We start from the raw sequence: 25,270 nt of genomic DNA, 5'->3' as shown, positions 1-25,270 counted from the left end.
AAGCGTTTGATAAAATGAAGCACAATAAGTTATTTAAAATATTACAGAAAACTCTAGATCTAGACTCGAAAGACCCCCGCCTAATCAGAAATCTGCACTGGCAACAAACTGCCGCTGTAAGAATAAATGGAGAAGTGAGTCAGTTTACGAAAATCAAGAGAGGCGTTAGACAAGGGTGTGTTTTCTCCCGATTTATTTAATGTGTACAGTGAAACAATATTACAAAAAATAAGAGACATTTTGGGAATCAAAGTTGGCGCTGAAAACATCAATAATTTCAGATATGCAGATGTCTTAATTGCAAGTATGGACGAAGAACTACGAAACTTAATTGATATAATTGTTGAAGAAAGTGCAAAAATGGGTCTACCTATCAACTGCAAAAAGACAGAATCTATGTTGATATCCAAAAAGAAGGAGAATCCTATCTGCAGGCTGAGAATAAACGAGGAAGACATAAAACAGGTACAGAACTTTTGCTACTTAGGAAGCTGGGTGACATCACATGGCAGGTGTGATATGGACATCAAACGAAGAACAGGCAAAAGACACCTTTACGAGAATGAAGAGTATACTGACCAATACTAAACTAGGCATGACAACCCGCCTCAGAGCACTGAAATGTTACTTTTGGAAGAGGTAGATGCTGCCTGGCCTGCTGCGTTCACCAGCAACTTTGATGTGTGTTGCTTGAATTTCCAGCATCTGCAGAATTCCTCGTGTTTGTGAAATGTTACCTTTATCCAGTTACGTTATATGGCTCAGAATGTTGGGCAATATCTAGTAACATGAGGAAATGAATTGTAGCAGCAGAGATATGGTATTTGAGGAGCATGCAAAGAATATCATGGATGAAACAAATATCTATCGAGGATGTCATGAACAGAGCAAACACAGAAAGAGAAATAATGTATGAGATCACGAAAAGGCAATGTAACTTCATTGGGCATGTGATTAGGGAAGAGGAGTGAGAATGCATGGTAATTATGGGAAAGATTGAAGGGAAGAAAGCAAGAGGAAGGCAAAGACAAATGATGATGGAGACAGGAGCCAGAGAACTGGAAATGAATACCAATGAATTGATCCACTTGACCTGAAACAGGAGTGTGTGGGCCATGGCAGTCAAAGCTCAAACTGGGCATGGCACCTGATGATGATGATGATGACTCTTTCATCAACATCAATTATATAAGATGAGGTTCCTTCTTATAATTTAATTCAATATTCCAGGCGAGGTGGATTTGAGAAGTTTTACAGGCCTTGCAATCACTTTACCTGTCATTGCACCTCTGGCTGGATATTATAGTTCAAAGATTTAGAAGTATCTTTATCAGTCACGATATATTTCCCAATATCCGGAACTAATGAATTAACATATTTTCTAAGTGTATAAAGTCATACAAACCCGTGACTGCTGATACTGCTAGCACTGGATGAAGAAGGTTGGGAAGGTCGTCTTGGTGGAATGGTCATGCCGATATTCCGCACTGTGCCAGGCATGCCATCCGTGACCACTTGTGCACACCGTGGCTGTTCCCTCACCGAAGATACTGTCCCAACAAAAAGTTCAAATGTTAGTAAAATAAGACTAACTCTGCCTCTTCCATCTCAAATCCAAATCTTTCAAGTTGTACACTGTCCCTAAACTTTCATCCTTGACACTGGCACCACCACCCGGTGATATAAAAGCACAATCCTTATTTTGTTCTACAGTATTCCTTGATATTTTGCCTTATCAATATGGCCCTTCTATAGTTTATATCAGACACAAAAAATTAAGCTTCTCATTTGTAACTCAATCTCAAGTGGTCATACTTGAGGCAAGGTGAATCTGAGTTTAGCAGGATGCAACTCTGGCGAAAAAACACAGGAAAATGCAAATACTAGTTGATTGAAAACAGAAAACAATGGAAATGCTCAGGTCTGATAGCACCATTAGACAGAGAAATAAAGTTAAAATTTCAGATCAATAACTACTACTCCATAATCCACAAATGAAGGCAGATAATCCATCACGCCACTATTTCCATACCTCTTCCACCCACCAACGTCCTTGCCTCTACGCCTTCATACCAGACATGACCCTCTGTCCCGTGCCTTAGTCTTTGACCACCTTCACCCTGCAGCTAAAGCTTCATTCTCAAACATATATCTACAAAATTCACTAGGCCATTGTCCCTTTACTTCATTAGAAATTAGTTATTATCTCAAGTATTTTTTATAAGATAAAGAATCCTATTTATATAGTTGATCTAAAACCCCCAAATAATTTGAACTGCTTCACACCAAGGCTGATGTATTAAGGCAGGGGTGTCAAACTCATTTTAGGTCACGGGCCAGATTGAGCAAAATGCGACTTCATGCGGGCCGGATCAGTTGTGCGCACATGTGCTCCCACAGCTTTCGTTGCCTTCGTTTTTTTCAACCTGCTTTCATGTGTCTCAGTCTCTGCTATAACTACAAAGTGTTTCACTTCACAAATTTTGTTTGTTATGAAGAAGATTGCCTAGCAAGCATTATTTTTATGATTGGTATTAACTTACAGTCGTAGGCTACAAAAAGTTGTGATGAGAGAGAGAAAAAATGATGCTATTTTGGCTAAGATTGTTTTGGGAGCCACACCCTTTCCATTAATAAACCATTTGAAATCGAACATTAGCAGACACAAATGTAGACCTAACAAATTGTAAATGTAGGCTACACAACTGCACCTAATTTTTATTAGCCTGCTTCCAGCAATCAAACTCAGACAATGAACAGTTAGCCTCTAATTTTTATTGAAGTGATCATATTTACAACAATAGAAGTCAGAAAATGAATGAATCACAATATTATGACACTCAATATTTCATAATGCATTTTGCTTACATGTCGCAGTGCATTGAACATTTTTCACTTGCTGCTTCCAGACACCTGACATCTCTTGGCTTTAACCAGCCTGTCAACATCAGGAACCAGTTTCTGAGCAGATATGATTTTCATAATGTCATTTAGATGTTTGTGTGTCAGCTGCGAGCACTGTTTGGATTTGTTAATGTTCATTATGGAGAACGCCTGCTCACAAAGATATGTTGTTCCAAACATGCAAAGGATCTTTGCGGCAAAGTCTGTCATCTTGGGGTACATCTGTCCCAGGCATTGACAGAATGAGTTCAGACCCACAGTCTCAAATTTATATTTCCAAGCCGAGTTACGCTGAATTTCAATTAGTTCCATTTGGAATTCCTCCGGCACATCTGATGTTGCCTTGATGGCAAACGGCGAGCAAAATAGTGAGAATTCCTTCTCGAGCTGAGTGAAGACTTGGAAATGATTCTGAAACTCACTTTTCAGCCATGATATTTTGTCCTTGTACCTGTCCATGTTGTCCTTGTTCCCATGAGCGCCACGCACAGACTGCAGAGGGGAAATGAGCTGGGTTGTTCTGGGATAGTTGCATCTCCCACAGGCCTAATTTAATTTGAAAGGCATGAATGCTGTCGTAGTATTCTGTAACAAGTTAGTTGTGGCCTTGCATGTTAACATTAAGCACATTTAAGTGCTCTGATATATCCACCAAAAATGCAAGATCAGGAAGCCAGTCTGGGTCATCCAACTCTGCCGCTGGCTTCCCTTTCTCGTTCATGAATAGTCCAATTTCCTCACGTAATTGAAAAAAACGTTTGAGCACAACCCCTCCGCTCAACCAGCGGACTTCAGTGTGGTAGGGTAGGCTGTGTCCAATATTACTATTGGACAAAAGAGTGTCAAATTGCCGACGGTTGAGTCCCTTGGCTCTAATAAAATTAACCATTTTGATTACTACATCCATGACATTGTCCATTTTCAGGCTCCTGCTACATAACACCTCTTGGTGTATAATACAATGAAAATTCCAGAATTCCTGCTCTGAACTTTCTCTCTGAGTTTCGCAACAACACCTGCCTTTTTCCCGAGCATGGACGGTGCTCCACTTGTTGCCACGCTGACAGCGTGACTCCAGTCAACCCCCAGTCTGTCCAAGGCCTCGACGAGGCTGGAGAAAACGCCGTTTGCCATTGTGGTGTTTGTCATGGGCGCCATCTCCACAAACTCCTTAGTGACGGTCAAAGATGCATCAACACCACGAATAAATATTCCCAGTTGAGCTACATCAGTCACGTCGGTGCTCTCAATTGCAATAGAGAAGACAATAAATGACTTCACTTTGTCTCTTAGTTGACTGTTCAAATCTCCTGCAAGGTCTCCAATTCGCTCTGCCACAGTATTTCCTGACAAGCTGTTATTACCAAAAGCCTGTCTCTTCTCAGGGCAAACAACAGGAATTCTGCAGATGCTGGAAATTCAAGCAACACACATCAAAGTTGCTGGTGAACGCAGCAGGCCAGGCAGCATCTCTAGGAAGAGGTGCAGTCGATGTTTCAGGCCGAGACCCTTCGTCAGGACTAACTGAAGGAAGAGTGAGTAAGGGATTTGAAAGTTGGAGGGGGAGGGGGAGATCCAAAATGATAGGAGAAGACAGGAGGGGGAGAGATGGAGCCAAGAGCTGGACAGGTGATTGGCAAAAGGGGATACGAGAGGATCATGGGACAGCAGGCCTGGGAAGAAAGACAAGGGGGGAGGGGGACCCAGAGGATGGGTAAGAGGTATATTCAGAAGGACAGAGGGAGAAAAAGGAGAGTGAGAGAAAGAATGTGTGCATAAAAATAAGTAACAGATGGGGTACGAGGGGGAGGTGGGGCCTAGCGGAAGTTAGAGAAGTCGATGTTCATGCCATCAGGTTGGAGGCTACCCAGACGGAATATAAGGTGTTGTTCCTCCAACCTGAGTGTGGCTTCATCTTTACAGTAGAGGAGGCCGTGGATAGACATGTCAGAATGGGAATGGGATGTGGAACTAAAATGTGTGGCCACTGGGAGATCCTGCTTTCTCTGGCGGACAGAGCGTAGATGTTCAGCAAAGCGGTCTCCCAGTCTGCGTCGGGTCTCGCCAATATATAAAAGGCCACATCGGGAGCACCGGACGCAGTATATCACCCCAGTCGACTCACAGGTGAAGGGTTGCCTCACCTGGAAGGACTGTTTGGGGCCCTGAATGGTGGTAAGGGAGGAAGTGTAAGGGCATGTGTAGCACTTGTTCCGCTTACACGGATAAGTGCCAGGAGGGAGATCAGTGGGGAGGGATGGGGGGGATGAATGGACAAGGGAGTTGTGTAGGGAGCGATCCCTGCGGAATGCAGAGAGAGGGTGGGGGAGGGAAAGATGTGCTTAGTGGTGGGATCCCGTTGGAGGTGGCGGAAGTTACGGAGAATAATATGTTGGACCCGGAGGCTGGTGGGGTGGTAGGTGAGGACCAGGGGAACCCTATTCCTAGTGGGGTGGCGGGAGGATGGAGTGAGAGCAGATGTACGTGAAATGGGGGAGATGCATTTAAGAACAGAGTTGATAGTGGAGGAAGGGAAGCCCCTTTCTTTAAAAAATGAAGACATCTCCCTCGTCCTAGAATGAAAAGCCTCATCCTGAGAGCAGATGCGGCGGAGACGGAGGAATTGCATGAAGGGGATGGTGTTTTTGCAAGAGACAGGGTGAGAAGAGGAATAATCCAGATAGTTGTGAGGTCAGTAGGCTTATAGTAGACATCAGTGGATAAGCTGTCTCCAGAGACAGAAAGATCTAGAAAGGGGAGGGAGGTGTCGGAAATGGACCAGGTAAACTTGAGGGCAGGGTGAAAGTTGGAGGCAAAGTTAATAAAGTCAACGAGTTCTGCATGCGTGCAGGAAGCAGCGCCAATGCAGTCGTCGATGTAGCGAAAGAAAAGTGGGGGACAGATACCAGAATAGGCACGGAACATAGATTGTTCCACAAACCCAACAAAAAGGTAGGCATAGCTAGGATGCCCATAGCTACACCTTTAGTTTGGAGGAAGTGGGAGGAGCCAAAGGAGAAATTATTAAGAGTAAGGACTAATTCCGCTAGATGGAGCAGAGTGGTGGTAGAGGGGAACTGATTAGGTCTGGAATCCAAAAAGAAGCGTAGAGCTTTGAGACCTTCCTGATGGGGGATGGAAGTATATAAGGACTGGACATCCATGGTGAAAATAAAGCGGTGAGGGCCAGGGAACTTAAAATCATCGAAAAGTTTAAGAGCGTGAGAAGTGTCACGAACATAGGTCGGAAGGGATTGAACAAGGGGCGATAAAACAGTGTCGAGGTATGCAGAAATGAGTTCGGTGGGGCAGGAGCAAGCTGAGACAATAGGTCGGCCAGGACAGGCAGGTTTGTGGATCTTGGGTAGGAGGTAGAAACGGGAAGTGCGGGGTGTGGGAACTATAAGGTTGGTAGCAGTGGATGGGAGAACCCCTGAGCGGATAAAGTCGGTGATGGTGTGGGAGACAATGGCCTGGTGCTCCTTAGTGGGGTCACGATCGAGGGGTAAGTAAGAGGAGGTATCCGCGAGTTGTCGCTGTGCCTCGGCAAGGTAGAGGTCAGTACGCCAGACTACAACAGCACCCCCCTTATTGGCGGGTTTAATAATAAGGTTAGGATTAGTGCGGAGGGAGTGGAGAGCAGAGCGTTCGGAAGGAGTGAGGTTGGAATGGGGACAAGGTGCGGTGAAGTCGAGATGGTTGATGTCCCGTCGGCAATTAGCGATAAAGAGATCCAGAGCAGGCAGAAGACCAGAGCGGGGTGTCCATGAAGAAGAGGAGGGTTGAAGACGGGAGAAGGGGTCATCGGTGGGGGTGGAAGAGTCCTTGCCGAAGAAGTAGCCTCGGAGACGGAGACGGCGGAAGAAAAGTTCCGCATCGTGGCGAACACGGAACTCGCTGAGGTGTGGGCGAAGGGGGACAAAGGTGAGGCCCTTACTGAGGGCCGAGCGTTCTGCCTCCGACAGTTGAAGGTCGGAGGGGATGGTAAAGACCCAGCACGGATGAGAGCTGGGATCAGAGGGGGGAGGGGGGAGGCTGGGGGTGTCAATGGAGAGGGGAGGGTTGGGGTGAGAGGAAGATGGAGCCTCTGAGGACCCAGGAGCTGACGATGGGATCTGAAGGAGACAGGGTTGCAGAGTATTGATGGGAGAAGGGGAGACGGGAGTCACAACAGCAGCACATAAAGACCTGGCCTGGAGTTCAAGGCTGGCGTCGCAGTTGGTGGTTGCGCAATCGCTGTGAAGGTGTCCATGGTCGTTGCTGGAGTCCGGGTTTTGAATATGCCCTGAGGTGTTGGAGCTGCCGAGATCAGGGTTCATCAGCTCAGCCTGCATGCTTTGATGAATTCCCCCCTATTTTGTTGGCAATAATATAGCTGGCCTTGACAGCTCCATCATGAGTCTCTCAAATTTTGGTGAACACTGATTGCTGTTTTTCCAGAGCTGCTTCAAGCTCGTTTACCTTTTGCATTCTGAGTCATCCTGTATACCTGTCATATTATTCTCCGTGTGACGCCTCATAGTGTCGTTTAATATTGTACTCTTTTGCCAGAGCCACTTGTTACGAGCATATCAGACACACAGGTTTGCCGTTGACCTCACAGAAGAAAAAAACTATCTTTCCAGTTATCGTTGAATATCCGACCTTCAATGTCAACTTTTCTTGGAAAGTATTTTGAACCACAGCAGCGAACAGTCTCAACCTTGCTAAAGGTGTTACTTACCTGAGTACTCTGTGTGTTTACACTGTGTCTGACGACGTAAGTGGGGCCCTAGTGGTCTTCTGTGCAGGGTGGTAGGTGCTTATGCACAGTGGTGGTTAACTGCTGCCTACTGTTTCCTAAGTACACACAACAAGCTGCTGGCGCAGTAGGCGGCACAGACAGCGGTGGGAACGGGGGGGGGGGAGAGAGAGAGAGAGACAGACAGACAGAGAGGGGAAAGAGCGGGAGAGAGACAGGGGGAGAGAGACAGGGGGAGAGAGACAGGGGGAGAGAGACAGGGGGAGAGAGACAGGGGGAGAGAGACAGGGGGAGAGAGACGGGGAGAGAGACAGGGGGAGAGAGACAGGGGGAGAGAGACAGGGGGAGAGAGACAGGGGGAGAGAGACAGGGGGAGAGAGACAGGGGGAGAGAGACAGGGGGAGAGAGACAGGGGGAGAGAGACAGGGGGAGAGAGACAGGGGGAGAGAGACAGGGGGAGAGAGACAGGGGGAGAGAGGCTGCCGTACAGTTTCATAATAAATAGTCATGAATATACTCCCCCCCCCGCCCCAAATCATCCCACGGGCTGAATTGGACAACCCTGTATTAAGGACTGCCTTTCTAGTGCAACGCTGAGAACAAACTAGACTTACAATGCTTTAAATTAGCAAGTGAACTGAGGCTTGTGATGTTTATTTCAGTGACTCTGATCAGCATTAAAATTCCAAAGGTTTTAACCAAAGGGGAACAATCTTGCTGCAAAGTTTGTTTAAAAAACACCTTTCAAAAGGATCAAGCTTTGCTGCAAAATCTCTGATGGTGAAACAGTCCAAAGATAAAGGAAGTTCACTTAGATGAGGAAGTAGAAACCAAAATATACTAATGGAGATACAACACAGCCATGCAGAGTTAGCTATGCCTAATAATTTTGTGCCACTGATACAAACCCTTGGAGCTGTTTCCAAATTAAGCACTGGGATATGGAACAAAAAAAATCAAATGGAAGAACTCAGCGGGTCAAGCAGCATTCGTGGAGGCAAAAAGTGTAAGCTGACATTTTTGATGAAGGCCCTACATCAGGATTAGTGGGGGGTGGGTGGAGGAAGAGGAAAGGGGTGGGAATGGAGGTGGATTAGAAGGTTGCTGATGGGTGGCCAGATGGGCAGGTGAAGTCAGGTGGGGGAAGGTAGATGGGAGAAGCGAACAAAGGGAAAAGAAAACTAGCTCGGCAGGTGAGCGTGGATTACCGGAAATGGGATCATTCTATGTTCGCATCATTGGGTTAGCTATCCAAGTGGAAAGAGTGCTGTTCTTCTAATTTGAATTTCACCTCACTGTAATAATGGAAAAGGTCAAGGAAGACAGATTGATGTGGGAGTGGGAAGGAGAATTAAAATTACATGCGACCATTAGCTCATGATAACTACAGCAACCAGGACACAGGTACTCACTAAAACAATTGACTATCCTGTACTTTATTTCACCAACTTAAAGGAGGCCACCACAGTGTAAGCAATAGGAGCTGCTGTATGACATACAACTGCCCACTAAGTTGCCACTGCAGACAAACCTGAGAGGCTCAGGGATGGACCACGTAGTAGATGGTAATTACCACACTGCTGCAGTTGAGGAGTACTTCATGTCTTTGTGGCACATCCCTCAGATCTAACAAAATGAGCTTTACACTGCATCTAACCCCTGAACCACAAGTTAAGGATGCCACTACTAAGAGTTTGAAAATGTAAAGTACAAAACATTACCTTGACGAGAAAAACAAAACTTTAATTATTTGGTCAACTTATGACACAGGACAGCACAACCCAAGGTTGTCTTGGATAAAAACTTAATCTACTCCTTCAATCAAGCACTGCTTGTCAGCTGTTAGGCTGCAGCCCCGATTCAAATACTGATTTAAAGATCAGTGTGACCTGGATAATACAAGCTGAACTCAGGAATCTCAGCCAGATGGAAGAACTCCACATGCAGGCAAAGTATAGGATGAGATTACGTATTCAATTCAGGATCTAATGAACTATTCCCCATGAATGGCACAGTGGCATTGCAGGTGTATGACTGTTTAATGGTTCCAGCAACCTAAGTTCAATTCTGATTTCTACTGCTGTCCATATGGAGTTTGTACATTGTCCTGGGGGTTACCCCACCAAAGTGCTCTAGTTTTGTCTCAACTCAAAGACACGCTCTATGTTAATTGATAACTATAAAATATCCCTCACGTTGGCAGTTGGTGGAGAGTTAGTGGAGGGCGGGTGTTAATGGGTTAAGCGAGAGAATATGTTGCAAAGAAATGTGAAGGAAATTGGAATGATGGGATTGCACTGAATGACCCCATATGTTTTTAAGGAAATATGGAAATATAAAATATGAAACATTCCTCAATAACAAAAAATACCCCCCTTACAAAGAAACACACACAAAATGCTTGGGGAACTCAGCAGACCAGGCAACATCTGTAGAAAAGAGTAAACAGCCAAGGTTTCAGTACGAGGCCCTTCACCAGGAAAGGACAGAGAAGCCAGAGTAAGAAAGTGGGGGGAGGAGAGGAAGCCTTCGTACTCTGACTTCTCCTCTTCCCTTCCAGTCCTGATGAAGGGTCTCGGCCCGAAACGTCGACTGTTTACTCTTTTCCCTAAATGCTGCCTGGCCTGCTGAGTTCCTCCAGCATTTTGTGTGCGTTGCTTTGGACTTCCAGCGTCTGCAGATATTATTGTGATAACCTCCTTACAAATTAGTCCACCTCATAATATCCTCTAAATTAGTTTATAAATTACAGGGATACTTAAAATGGGAGACTGTTCTCTCGCAGAGGTGGCCAGTGCTTCCACACACCAAGTGACAATCAGCACAGGAATGACAATCTGTGGCACAGGGACCAAAACTCCATCTAGTGATAAAAGTACACAGTTGCAGACTCAGACTCTCAGAATAATGTCCAAATAAGGAGTCCTTGCACTCAGAGAACCCTTTGTACACATTACAGATTTTTAAAATCTATTTCTGCAAACTTGCTGCATAAAGTGAAAAACACAAATGCAGGTAAACCTATATAAATTGAAATATCCTTAGCGCCAAGTTCCCTCTACATTAAGATTTTGTTCCAAGTTTCTCTCCATTCCTCCAAGTGTGAATTATGTCACTGTGCAGATTCAAGGGTAAACCCTACCCCTCGGCCAACAGCTCATTTGTACTGTGCAAGTGCAGCAACAACTAAATAAGCCACAGCTCTCCAAGTGTTTCCAGCCATGGAAGACAATGAATTTCACCCACCTTGGCGTAGAAATTCTCTGGCTAAAGTTCACCCTTCCACAACCAATAAAGGAAAGCTTATACAGTCATTATTAAAGTCTCTGACAATTTGTGCTTAAATTGGTTGCAGCATTTCCTACATTAATTTGCTGTAATGTAACTTTGGCAGAAAAAATGCTATATAAAGGCAAGCCCTTTTTTTTCTTGGTTCACTTAGGAGGACAGGTCAGACAAAAAAATGCAGATCTACTTTAGGTGTGTACAAAGGTGTATTGGGTGGTGGACAGTAAGGGGAGTCAGAAGTCATTCATATTTTGGATTACACACTAAACAATCCTATCTGCCCACTATGGTTAGTCTGGTGCCTTACAAAATCATCAATTGAGTTAGACAGAAACAGCTTGCAACTTTGAGAAAGTAGTTAAGTACCACTTGCACCATAAAAGTGCCAAGCAATAACCACCTTGAACAAAAGTCAAACTAACCATTTACCCTTAATGAATGCTTTTCTATTGTCAAATCTCCTACCATCAATATCGTGAAACTTACCACTGGCCAGAAACTCAACTGGATCAGCTAAATAAATATTATGGCTAAACGACAGGAACCCTGTGGTAAGTGACTCACTTGTCGATGTCCCAAAGCTAGTAAGACTTGGGTCTTGAAACCAGGAGTATGATGAAAAAACTTTCCACTTGGATAAGTGCAAATCCAATCCTGAAGTAACATGACAATATGCAGAACAAGGCAATCCACTTGATTAGAACTCTGTCCACACTTTAAACTTTCATTAACTCCAGCACTGACACACTGTGGTTACAATATATACAAAACCAAAAAGTGCACTTCCCTGGGATAACCAGGCAGTACCTCCCAGATCAGTTATATCTATCAGAGTTCAAAGGTTCAAGGGAGGCAAAAACATAACTGAAAGCTGTCCTTCAAGTGTCCATGATGCTGTGAAGGCATTCTGTAGTCTAAATTCTAGAATTCCTACTCAAGGACCTGTAGGTGTAGCCTCATCAGCACCCTATACAGTTGCAGCAGAACCTCCCTGCGCTTAAGTTCAATTCCTCTATCAATGAAGGACAATATTCTATTTGCCTTCTTGATAACTTGTTGCATCTGCAAACCAACCTTTGGCAATTCATGTACAAGCACTCCCAAGTTTCTCTGCACAACAGCATACTGCGATCTTTCACCACTTAAATAATCTAATTTTCCTTTCAAAGTGGATGAGCTTGCATTTACTAATATTGTACTCTATCTGCCAGACCTTCGCTATATCTCTCTGCATATTCTTCGTATCGCATGCACAATTCCATTCAATTTGGCATCATCAGCAATCTTCCAAATCTTTAAAATGTATCACAAATAGTTGCAGGCCCAGTAACAACCCCTGCGGCACTCCGCTGATCACTACCAACAAGAGACACACCATTTGTCCCAACTTCTGCATTCTATTGGTTAACTAATTCTCCATCCATTACCCTCAACTCCATGCATCCTCATCTTGTGGGCAAGTCTTTTATGTAGCACCTTATAGAAATCCAAGTATACAAAATCCACATATTCCTATTCCCCTTTATCCCACTACAGTCATTATATCCTCAAAGAACTCTAAGTTTGTCAAGAAGGATCTGCTCTTCATGAATCCATGCTGTGTCCATCTAATGGAACAACTTTTATCTAGAATGTCACTATTTCTGCCATAATGACGGGGGCGGGGGTGGATAAAAAACCTTAATTAAAACAGTTCCCGAACATGAAGTATTCTAGAGGAAGGATGAAGCAACTGTGGGTGACAAGGGAAGTCAAAGACAGCATAAAAGCAAAATGGCATACAACAGCAAGAATTAGAGGTAAGTTAGACAACTGGGAAGCTTTTAAAATTCAAGAGAATGCAACTAGAAAAACCATAAGGAGAGAAAAGATGAAATATAAAGGTAAGCTAGCCAAAAATATCAAAGAAGATACCAAAAGATTTTTCAGATTAATAAAGAGCAAAAGAGAGGGGAAAGTAAATATTGGACTGTTGTAAAATGACATTGGATAGGTAGCAATGGGGGACAAGCTCATTAAGTATTTTGCATCAGTCTTCACTGTGGAAGACAATAACAGTATGTCAGAAATTCAAGAGTGTCAGGGGGCAAAAGTGAGTGTAGTTGCTATTAATGAGGTGCTTGGGAAACTGAAAGGTCTGAGGGTAGATAAGCAAATGGACATCTGAAGGTAGATAAATCAACTGGACCAGATGGATTACACTCCAGGGAGGTAGCTGAAGAGATTGTGGAGGCTTTAGTAAAGATCTTTAAAGAATCATGAGATTCTGGAATGGTTTTGGAGGAGTGGAAAATTTCAAGTATGATTTTACTCTTGAAGAAGGGAGGGAGGCAGAAGAAAGAAAATTATAGGCCAGTTAGCCTGACGTCAGTGGTTGAGAAGATGTTGGAGTCCATTATTAAGGATGAGGTTCGGGGTAGTTAGAGGTCAAAGTCAGCATAGTTTCCTCAGGGGAAATCTTGCCTGACAAATCTGTTGGAATTCTTTGAGGAAATAAAAGGCAGAATAGACAAAGATTTTCAGAAGGTTCTAATAAGGTGCTGCACACGAGGCTGCTTAACCAGTTAAAAGCCTATGGTATCACAGGACAGATACTAAGCATGGATAGAAGACTGACTGATTGGCAGAAGACAAAGAGCCAGAATAAAGGGGGCCTATTCTGGTTGGCTGTTGGTGACTGGTGGTGTTCCGCAGGGGTTGGTAGCAGGGCCACTTCCTTTCACGTCAATGTCAACGATTTGGATGACGGAAAAGATGGCTTTGTGGTCAAGTTTGAAAATGAAACAAAGATAGTTGGAGGGGTAGGTAGTTTTGAGGAAGCAGGGTGTCTGCAGAAGCACTTGGAAAGATCGGGAGAATGGGCAAAGAAGTGGCAATTGGCAGATGGAATATAGTGGAGGGAAGAGTATGGTCATGCACTTGGTAGGATAAAAGGCATATACTATTTTCTGAACAGGGATAAAATTCAGAAATCAGAGGTGCAGGATTCCCTAAAGGTTAACTTGCCGGTGGAGTCGGTCATAAGGAAGGCAAATGCAATTTTAGCATTCATTTCCAGAGGACTAGAATATGACAGCAAGGATGTGATACTGAGGTTTTGTAAGATATTAGTCAGATTGCACTTGGGAGTATTGCGAGCAGCTTTGGGCCCCTTATCTAAGATGTGCTGGCATTGGAGAGGAGAGAATGATTCCAGGAATGAAAGGGCTAACATGAGAAGTGTTTGATGCCTCTGGGCCTGTACACACTGGAGTTTAAAAAGAATGGGGCGGGGGGCCGGGGGAGGGTGGCAATGAAACCTATCAAATATTGAAAGCCCTAGACAAAGTGGATGTGGAGAGGATGTTTCCTATAATGGGTGTCTAGGATCCAAGGGTACAGCCTCAGAACAGAGGGATGTCCATTTAGAACGGAGACGAGGAGGAATTTCTTTAGTCAGAGGGTGGTGAATCTGTGGTATTCATTGCCACCGACAGCTGTGGAGGCCGGTATTGAGTAGATTTAAAGCAGAGGTTGATAGGCTCTTGGTTATTAGAGAAGGATAATAAATTAGCCATGATGGAATGGCAGAGCAGAGTCGCTGAACCCAGTTGTCTAATTCTGCTCTTTTATCTTAAGCCCTTCGCATCAAGCCACTGTCCTGAAATATCAATTCTCTTTCTCTCTTTAAAAATACTGCCCAACTTACAGTATATTTTCCACAATTTGTGTCTAACATCCCGTTAATCTGCTTTTGTGTAGAACTCACCGTGTTGGGTTGTGCTCTGTGGACTTCCTGTAAGTTTTTGCTGGGAATCTTTTAGCTGTGGAAAAAGATTAGATAAAATGTTAATATTCGCATTGGGCTCTACTATACTCTATAGTGTCAATAAATTACTGTATTTATCAACTATTCTAAAATATCAACCCTGATAATGCAGACTAATAAATGTCCTTTGTAAGAATGCGTTTTTTTCTCTGCAGGAAAATGGGAAATAGTTTTGCAAGTTATCACATGGGTTTATAGGCATAAATAAATATTAACCAGAAATCCCTAAGAATGTCCTTGGGATCTCTGGAAGTATGTTAAAATTGCCCTGAAGAGTATCAACATTTACTTGGGGTGTGTCTCAATATTTACAAGGAACCTATAGATCAGACGCTCACAAGGTAGCATGAAAGCATGAAGATTTTTTAATATAGAGTGAATTATGAAAAAGACTACATTTTTATTTAGGGATGAAGGTCATTAATTTTAAAGTATTCTTGCAAAATGAAGAGTTGCAAAGGGTTTGATTCTGGCAACAGTTGAGGGAAGAGATTACTGCATCATTTACAGCAAATATTTGAACCTGAAAAAATAAAACAAGTACAAAGAGAGCTAGGTTACTTCTAGATTGCTCAAGCAAACTGCTGGCATCAGCACTGTATCAAATAGCCTCTTTCTAGGTTATAAACTGTAATGGCTAAATTATCAATGGAAAATCAATGGAATCCTTCTTTCAAAAACATACTTCATTGCAAATCATTTTGATGGGTTCACAAGTCTATTATATCTTCATGTAACTAGAAAGAAGTAAATCTAAGAAAAGAGCTTTACAGTTGGTCTGTGCACTCAAATGCTATCTTATCCCAAAGAACTGCAGTTTAAAGTATATACACAGCTGTCTATATACTGAACACCACAAGGCACCAATTTTATGATAAACATCTTCAGTATAATTCCAGGTCTGTACTTGAGGTTGTTCATGTTAAGCTTGAAGTCTGTACAGTAATAGGGAGATTACAGATTTTTCTCACACTCAGCACCCCAATGGGGAATCAAACACCAGTAGGGGTCAGCCTCAGAAAAGATGTTAAAATTTTGCTGCTCTTCTGACAACTACAAATTATGATACATTTACCTGTAAAATCCTTGTTCAACTTGACCTGAAAATATCTAAACTACGTCCTTTACAGCTCCTTAGATAGCCACCACCCTCATGCACGAAGGGGACTACAATCACCACTTTCTGCTAACTTCAGAGTGTCAATAGCAAAAAAAGTCTCACCAGAAATCTGCACAAACTGACAGACTTCAAGGATGGTGCTGGAACAGGAAGATATCACACTGCTGGAAGTGGAAATGCAGGACAAAGTGCATAAATGGGAGCTTAACTCCACACTAAACCTTGAGCAGTGTCTGAATTGGAAGTGACTAATGCTATGTTGATGGGAATAACAAAACTGACCCAGCTGAGTTGGGTGGGAACCACTACTGCACCAAGAGCCGCTCACTCTTTCAGCATATTGCTGAGCAGATAATCTATTGTAGGTTAAATCCAAAGCATCGTGTGCCTAGCCCTGGGTGTGTATATTTATCCATGTATTTAAAAACACTAAATTGAAAAGGGGGTGGGGGGAAACAGATAATGACTGCAATCAAAGTACTTAAGTGCATATAAATAAACTGATTGTTTTCTGAGTCACTTCCGCAGCTCTGGCACAGTCCAGACACATTTTCAAGCATTTACAGCCAATTTGAAATAAAGAAGCATTATGCTGATGCAATAATTTTCAGGAAATAAATATGCCATTAACACTGGCATTTATCATTCAACTTGATCTGCAAGACATGACCAAAAGCTTGCCTCAGATGTAGCACACTCTGGGGCTCATACTGCAACTGAAACACAATGCTGCAATCAATACTGGCAGTCCCAACAAAGCAACAGAACTGGAGCAATGTGGAAACCAACTGTAACTATTTGTCCATTGCCTGCCAATTTATATTAGTTAGAATGGGGGAGCGGCAGTGGGCAGTCCAGTTAAGCACAGTAACGAGCTTGCAAAATGTTCTAGGAGGTTGCGAAGTCACTAATGCAAACTATCATCTGTGATCCTTAAACCGCAGTTCAATTTAACTCAATTCAAAGCAACTGAGGTCAGTCAAATGCTGTTGAGAGCTCTCCAACTTTCAGTGAAGCCTGGACTTTAGTGACATTCACGATGACACCAAGAGCAAGCAGAGTCCATTTTGGATTTATCGTTCCCTCTAAATGCAAGCTGGAACAGAAACCACCATTTCAAGCTGAAACTGTGAAGGAAATTTAGGAAGAACTGTCAAAAGTAGCCACAGTGAGTAAATGGGAGTATTCTCTGTATACGGCACATACAATAGCCACTGTGCCAGCAATGAAGGGAACAAAGATTTTAATGTATGCCAATCAAGGTAAGCTGCTTTGACCTGGATGCTGAGTTGAGTTTCATCGGGGACACATTTTTATTCAAGTTTCATTCATGCCACCATGCTCCTGTTTTGTAGGTAGTGGAAACCTTTTAGGTATCAGGAGGCAGGTCACTGCCACAGAATCCCCAGACTCCTCTAACCAGTATTTCTGTCTAGTCAAGCCTCTGGCCAATGTTGACCACCAGGACTTGGCAATAGCATTGCCATTGAATGTTAAGGGCAGGTGGGTAGGGGAGATGGTCATTACCTCACAGTTTCTCATTCTGTACTAGAATATTTTCTGGGATGTCCTGCATTTTGGCAAAGGCTATGTCATTTGCTGATTAATTTCAAATAGTATTAAATATTGTGCAATGCATATCTATCATCTCCACTTTCCCATTAACTTCACCCATATTCTACCACTCACCTACACTAGCAGCAATTTACCTTGGGCAATTAACCTATGGACCATACGTATCTGGGAGGAAATCAGAGAACACAAGGAAATAATTCCATGTGGTCACCAAGGTTCCTTGATAGAAACACAGAAAACCTACAGCACAATACAGGCCCTTTGGCCCATAATGCTGTGCCAAACATATATTTACTTAGAAATTACCTAAGGCTACCCATAGCCTTCTATTTTTCTAAGCTCCATGTACCTATCCAGGAGTCTCTTAAGACCCTATCGTATCCACCTCCACTACTGTCACCGGCAGCCCAATTCCACGCACTCACCACTCTCTGCGTAAAAAACTAACACCCAACATCTCCTCTGTACCTGCTTCCAAGCACCTTAAAACTGTGCCATAAGTGAGGACATTCACTCTCGCCTATGTGAAATACAGCTGCATTCAGGTTTACAACAGGAATTCTGCAGATGCTGGAAATACAAGCAACACACATAAAAGTTCTTCCTAGAGATGTTGCCTGGCCTGTGCTGGGGTGCTGGCCACTGAAAGGAAAGAAACAAACAGAATATATCCTAGAATGTTATCTACAGTATTTTTCTTTAAATTGGGTTCTTTCGGGTTTCTTGCTTTGTGGCTACCTATGAGCAAGCAAATCTCAAGGTTGTATAACTTATACATTCTTTGATAATAGATGTTCTTGAATCTTATTAAAACTTTCCTTATGGAGCACTGGCAATAAATTAAAATTGGTTTGTGGTGCAATTCCAAAAGTGCACAAAACGAAGATGACAAGCACTTAAGCCTCAATAAAGTCAGAAGGCAGCATAAGTCTTAGGTTTGAAAAACACGGAGACTTTAGAAGGACGAAAACCAGTGCCAGAGACCCAGGAAGGCAAGATCAGAAAAAGGGAGCTTGGAGAGAGGAAGAAGAATATCATAAAGGAGAAAGATGGGGAGAAGAAGAGCTCCATAATTTCAAGCACAAGGGAAAAAAATGACAGGGCAGCAGTCAATTAATGCCACGAAGACAAACTGCAGAGTACATTGGAAAACCTGCTTAACAAATTGTTTAAGAAGAAAGTACTCTGGGTTCTTGTTCTGCAGTGCTGGTACTTGTTCTGCAGTGAGCTATTCCACCTGCTAAATCACAACACCGCTGAGTACAGGAACTTGTCTATCTCAACAATCGCTGCTGCAACTTTCTACTTTTTTTTATCTCCAATATCATGCTTGACCTTGAAACCAGCTCAACAAAAGACTCTGTCACCACAAAAAAGAGAAATGATTAAATAATAACAACCAAATACAACATATAAACAAGATAAGCAGCATCTGCACAAAACACAGGGGAAACACTAACCTTGCTCTTGGAAGTACTGCATTCAGCTAGAAGATTCCTGCAGTTTTTGTGTACATTCACAGCACAGTCTACAAAGAAACACACAAATGTCAAAAGTTAAAAAAAACAGAAGATGTCTCAATGGTCAGGCATCAAAAAGGAGAGAAAGAATAAACATTTCAGATTGACAACCTTCCTTTCCACTTTATTTTACCTAATACAACCACACCAATTTGAAATAACCACCACAAATGGCATTTATTGACATGGGTAAAACAGCATCTTTAAATAAAAACAATAAACTACTGGAACACTTCAAGTTCTAGCTGAAATGAACTGTCCTTGGGTCAGGTAGAGGACTTGGACATCTATCTCCAAGGGGGAGGCTCAGATGGGGGCACAAGACATTCTAAATTGGGCAGACAGATTTCTCCCTCCATTATAGCCACATACTGCACTGTCCATATGACACAAGATATGCAAGCAAAATAGGCCATTTGGCCCATCAAGTCTGCTCCACTATTCCATCATGGCCAATTTATTATCCATCTCAACTCCATTCTCCTTCCTTCAACCCGTAATCTTTGATGCCCTGACTAATCAAGAACCTAACAACCTCCAGTTTACATATACCCAATGACTTGGCCTCCATAGCCATCTGTGGCAATGAATTCCACCTATTCTCTACAGTCTGGCTAAAGAAATTCCTCCTCATCTCTATTCTAAAGAGATATCCCTGAATTCTGAGGCTATGTCCTCTGGTCTTAGACTTCCTCACTCTTGGAAACATTCTCTCCATATCCACTTTAACTAGGCCTTTCAATATTCAATAGGTTTCAATGAAAACACCAGTCATTCTTCTAAACTCCAGCGAGTACAGGCCAAGAGCCAAACACTCCCCTTAGATTAACCCTTTCATTCCTGTGAATCTCCTCTGGACCCTCTTACACCTCTCTTCCTTTTATTGGCCTCTGCTGAGCGCCTAATAGATTGTATGACTGCAGCCTGCCGAAAAGTTCAGAAATGCCCTGAGCTCTTTTTGAACTTCATGCTGCCTCAGCCAATCAACTGCTCGCAATGATTGCAGCCTGCCGAAAAGCAGGTCCTCCGTCAGTCACAAGACAATCATGAACTGTAGGAACCTTGGTCTATTTTAACCCCACCTATTATCCCACAATGTCTGCACTATTGGCCTCTGGAATTCTTGGGATAAAACCAGGTACCTTCTTGACTTGTTTATCCACAACACTTCCACATGGCATATAGCCTTCAAATTGATTAATTTTAAAAATGGAAAATAATTTCACACAAGTAACCAGCCAATATTTTTCTACTAACATACCAGCACATGAATGGATTCTTCACTTAAACTGCAGCAAGCAGCAACAGAAAAATGCACCAAGTAATCCTGACTTTGATTGATCCGCATATTATGAAAAAGGGTCAAAGAAAAAATTGGGCAGCAAATCCTTATCAAAGGATATGTGAGCAGCTGATGCTAATTTCAACCAAGCTTGATTACAGCTCTTCAACAGATATTATACAAAAATTAAAGACACTCAGAATTAACGTTCTGAGCAATGTTAATGCTGCATGAAATACATCAGCTCTTGTAAAGTGATGTAGAAACATCTCTGGCTAGTGATACTGCTTATCAGGAAATCTTTGCTCTGTCTAGCTCACCACTTCCTTTAGAATTGTTGATGATTTCTAATCCTGGATTTCACTTAAAGCAATTTTTGTTGACTCCAAAAAGTAAAAGAACCTGACAGTTGCTATAAATATTGAACTTCAACTCTAAGGAGACATAATGAAATTTCAATCATGTTATCGAAGAACAACACTGACAACGAAGCAAGCACTGGGTTCTGGACAGCATCAAAAATAAAATTATTGAATTAAATTTTCTGCAGTTCAGTTAAAGATTGAAGCACTGCTGCAGCAAATAATCTGAGCTGACAACCCAAAGTAGGATGGAGTAGGTGCAGCTTATCAAAGGCACTATCTTTCAAACAAAATAAGGCTCCAGCATACTTGTTTGGGTAAATGCACAAGAGCTTGAAGTATAATTTAAAGGTCCCTTTCTCAGTCACTAGCCGAAATACAGCTTTCCGAGACTGATACACTGGTAATTCATTTCACTTACTGTGGGATTTTGTGTGCTGGTTGTCTATGCCTTTTTTCTCCATACAAAATAATAACTGTACTTCAAAAGCAATTCATAGCCTGTTAAGGGGATAGGAAGGATGCTATACAACTAATTTACTCCTTAATCTGAGGAAAACATAATCGTGTACATTTTGAATCTGCATAAAGCCAACTGATGCTGGTCTTTCAATTAGATGGTTTACTGCTAATAGACTGATTCAAAAGTAACGTTAATGAATCTTAGATTTCAAAGAACCAAAAAATTAAAAGCAGTAATGTTGAAGCAGTAAATAATTGTTTAAATCACTGGTCTCTTCATAGGAATTGAATCAACAGAAAGGTGTTGATTACACTGCCCAAGTAATGATTAGCAAAGGTAGCATTGGAAATGTAACAGTTTTAACAGTGCATTATGCCGGCTGGTGATGTAGCAGCATCCGCATCAGACTTCAAGACAAGTAGACCCGTGTTCGAATCTGGCTGGCTCCCTGCATGCTTTACATCCGAGCTGGGATGAGTGTCGAGTTAGCAACACGGCCTTGTAAAAAACAGACAAAAATGCTACAGAAACGGCTAGGTTGCCTCCCGATGTGCCACAAGACGCAGAAAGGAACAAACAAAGGCAAGAGCGGATTAATAAACTTGAATTCATTGCTTTAATTACAGTTGCAACGTGGTTGCTCTGTGTTCAGAATCTATCAACAGGATAAGGGAGAACGTGATCACAAGAGATTCTGCTCATCGATTATGTAACTTGCTGATCAGTTGAACAGGTTTGTGAAATACATTAGGCTACGAATTCAAACTCTGATGATTACTTGAGCTCAAAAACAAAGTTGACAGCCCGATACAATGGTAAAAATAATACTCATGAGTATTAGCATTTTCTTAATGGGAATAGAAAGGTAGTCCAGATGAAATCGTGGCAGAAGAGCTGGTGTAGGGGGCAAGGATTCAGGTTCACGGATCTTTTCTGGGTTTGCGGCAACCTGTACAAGAGAGACAGGTTGCACTTGAAGCAGAGGGAGACCAATATCCTAACGGGAAGATTTGCTAGGTACGAGGTCTTGGATCATATGCATATTACGAGGAAGGACGCATTTGCAGCATTGAAGCACATTAACGCCGGCAAATCCCCAGGACCATACTGGATATTACTGGAGGCCAGGGAAATTGAAAAGGGCCTTGAAGAAATATCTGCATTGGCGTTAGTTACTGATGAAGTTCCAGAAGATTGAAGGGTGGCTACTGTTGTTCCATTGAGGGTAGCACAGTCACTACTGGCCAGCAAGCCAGCCTGACTTCAGCTGCAGTGAAGTTACTGCAGGGGATTCTGAGAGACAAAATCTACCATCTTGACTACCCAAGTCAAGGCCTGATCAAGAATAGTTAGCATGTTTTTTGTGCATGGGAGATCATGTCTCGAATTTTTCGAGAAGATAACTAAGGGCATAGCTGAAGGTAGGGCAAATGGATGTTGTCTGCATGGATCTTAATAAGGCTTTTGACAAGGTCCTGCGTGGCAGGCTGATCTGGAAGGTTAGGCTGCAAGGGATTCAAGGGGAGCTAGTGAGGTGAACTGGCTTGATGACAGGAAGCAGAGGGTGATGGTTGAAGGTCAATTTTCCAGTTAGAGGCCTGTGGACTGGTGAAGTGCCCCAGGGGTCTGTGTTGGGATATATTCATTATTTATGTAAATGATGTGGATATGAATATACATGACACAATTCGCAAAAACGCTGATGATACTAAGTTAGGGGTCTTGTTGATTGTGAAGCAGGTTACAATGAATTGCAAAGGGATCTTGATCAGTTAGGAAGATGGGCTGCAGAATGGCAAATGAATTTCAACTTTTGTAAGTGTGATGTGATGCATTTTCAACATTCAAACTAGGATAGAACACACAGTGAACAGCAGGGCACAGACAAGTGTTGTGGAACACTGTTGTGGGAATATAAGTGCACAATCTGCTGAAAGTAGCTGCACAAGTAGACAGAGTGGTGAAGGAAGTGTTCAGCCTGTTGACCTTCAGCAGAAAGGGCATCAAATTTACTATTGTAGCACCTCCACCATGTAACCCTAAAGGCACAAATTCTGATCCACCAGTATCTATAGGGGGAGGGATGAAGAGGTGAAGTTTAGAAAGCAAGTCCTGAATTTAGGGTCTCAGGACCTGAAGAGATGATTCTGGAGAGGCCAGAAATAGAGATGATTACAGACAGGAGGATAAACACCATGAAAATAGGATGAGAGGTGATGAGCTCTGGCGTGTCGCTTAACCAGTTTAGATCAGCAAGAAGAAGAGTGAGTAATTAAAGTAAAACTTTTGTTCACTTTTTCATCCAAAATGTAGCAGCTGGATTTTGCCGACCTATTTTGGAAAAACAGTTACATAGTGTGGACCTGGGAGGCTGATCAGCACTGCTTTAATCTAGAAGCAACAAAAGCATGGCTTTGTATCGTTAGTTTATAAAACTATTGTATCTCAATGCAATGGTTTCGCTTTGAGTGTTGAGGCCTCTGATGAACAGCCTGATCAGTTGGTGTTTCAATTAGACCGAGACCAGTTGCAATACCGAAACCTGTTTCTTAGGAATTAAAACCTAATTTGTATACTGTGTAATGTATCATCTTAGTGAAGTTTAGATTCCTCCATCTCCCCCACACCATCTCCAGTCTACCACATCTCAACATTAGACATCTCGCCAATCAATCAAGCATGAAGGACGGAGTCAAAGTGTAGATATGATGAGGGGTTTCTGGATTAAGTTCAAGTAAGAAGTATGGTGGAATTTATACAGAGCACATCATGCTTTCTTCCTAAATTGATTATTACCTGAGCCAATAAACCAAGGAAGATCCCAGGCTGCTAGTTTCATTCTGGAGCTGCTTTTAATGAATGCTTGGCCTGACCCTTCAACAGTTGTTTGAAGGAGTCAAGAAATGACTTTGTTGTACTACATGTGGGCAATAAGGATCTGTTTTGCCAGCAACGCCCACATGTCAAGTGTTGAAAATGGTGTTCCCATCTTAGAATATTTGATACTCTCAGTTTCAAACTGAATACAGGACTGTGACAGTATGGAATGATTAGCTGCATTCACCTCTGGCAGCACTACCAGAGCCATGAAGTGACTGTTGTGTATGAAATGTTTGTGTTCAGTTCTCCACAGATCACCCTTCCTGCCAGGTCTATTTGGTTTGTGAGTATTTTATTTCTAACTTTAGAAGGTGCTAAGTTTCCTGGAGCAAGAAAATAGGACAAATACTTTTTCTCTCAACACTTTTCTCATTACATTTTTTAATTAAGTGGATAAGATGTATTTAAAATTGAATTTCACATATTACCGGAGCACATCAATAGAGATCTATGTAAGCAATGTTCTATTAGCAGAGAATTTTTTTAAAGTACTGGTCAGGATAGCAGGAAAAGATGTGACTGTTTTATTTAAATAATACTAGTACTGTGCAAGGAGAATTAGTATCATATCCAAGCATCACAGTCATAGAGTAATACAGCACAGAAACAGATCCTTTGGTCCTACTGGACCATGCTAACCACAGCATCTTTCCTGCTGGTCCTTTTTGCAAGTATTCAGTCCATAACCCTCCAAGCCCTTCTCCAAATATCAGTCCAAAATCCTCCTGAATGTTGCAATTGTACAAGCCTTGACCACTTCCTCTGGGAACTCATTCCAGGTACTCATGATCCTCTGTGTAAAGAAGTTGCCTCTCAGGTCTCTCAAATCTCTTCCCTCTTTTATCCGTGGCCTGTAGTGTTGGACTCCCCAACCCTGCATAGATGGCTATGGCTATGCTTATCCATATACCTCATGATTTTATTCACTTATGAGGCCACCCCTCATTCTCCTGCGTTACAGAGAATAAAGATCCAGTGCGGTCTAACTCAGGCCTTCACTGAGTTGTCATTCATGGCAACGGTAATCACCAACCACTAGAGTCCAAGTTGACAAGCCCTGAAGAATGTACCTGCCTTTCCAAATAAATGGCACATGTCAATATGAGGAAGATTTTCTCTGATGTTTCTTAGGACTAGATTGATGTTGTACTCACCAATTAAAACATCTTACTCCAATCAAACATTAACCAACAAGATTATCTCTGACTTGCTACTCCCTCAATGTAAACATACAGAGTGCAACCCCAGAGGAGGCTTTCCTGCATGTAAAGCCTCACTCCTTGTATTGTATTAGGGTGCAATCCAATCTATCACTCGAATATCCTTC

The 25,270-nt window shown here is 42.5% G+C and overlaps 1 protein-coding gene and 1 long non-coding RNA gene across 5 annotated transcripts in view; one reads left to right on the top strand and one right to left on the bottom strand.

Annotated features, from left to right (window-relative positions):
* The window catches only part of arhgef18b (rho/rac guanine nucleotide exchange factor (GEF) 18b), a 234,604-nt gene that overhangs the window by 46,416 nt on the left and 162,918 nt on the right, over positions 1-25,270 (bottom strand). For all 4 annotated transcript variants that reach the window (XM_072244323.1, XM_072244321.1, XM_072244322.1 and 1 more), the window contains 3 exons: positions 18,897-18,964; positions 14,682-14,736; positions 1,406-1,550 (listed from right to left, as the gene is read on the bottom strand). In XM_072244323.1, the coding sequence (XP_072100424.1) occupies positions 1,406-1,550; positions 14,682-14,736; positions 18,897-18,964 (268 nt within the window). The remainder of the gene's footprint in view (positions 1-1,405; positions 1,551-14,681; positions 14,737-18,896; positions 18,965-25,270) is intronic.
* The window catches only part of LOC140188240 (uncharacterized), a 55,772-nt gene continuing 47,331 nt past the window's right edge, over positions 16,830-25,270 (top strand). Inside the window, exon 1 of the long non-coding RNA XR_011883248.1 lies at positions 16,830-17,029. This is a non-coding gene — a long non-coding RNA (uncharacterized lncRNA). The remainder of the gene's footprint in view (positions 17,030-25,270) is intronic.

This window comes from Mobula birostris, chromosome 26 (assembly GCF_030028105.1).
Source record: "Mobula birostris isolate sMobBir1 chromosome 26, sMobBir1.hap1, whole genome shotgun sequence".
Taxonomy (NCBI): domain Eukaryota; kingdom Metazoa; phylum Chordata; class Chondrichthyes; order Myliobatiformes; family Myliobatidae; genus Mobula; species Mobula birostris.
The sequence above is the reverse complement of the archived record's forward strand: the minus strand, read 5'-3'. Positions and strand labels throughout refer to the sequence as shown.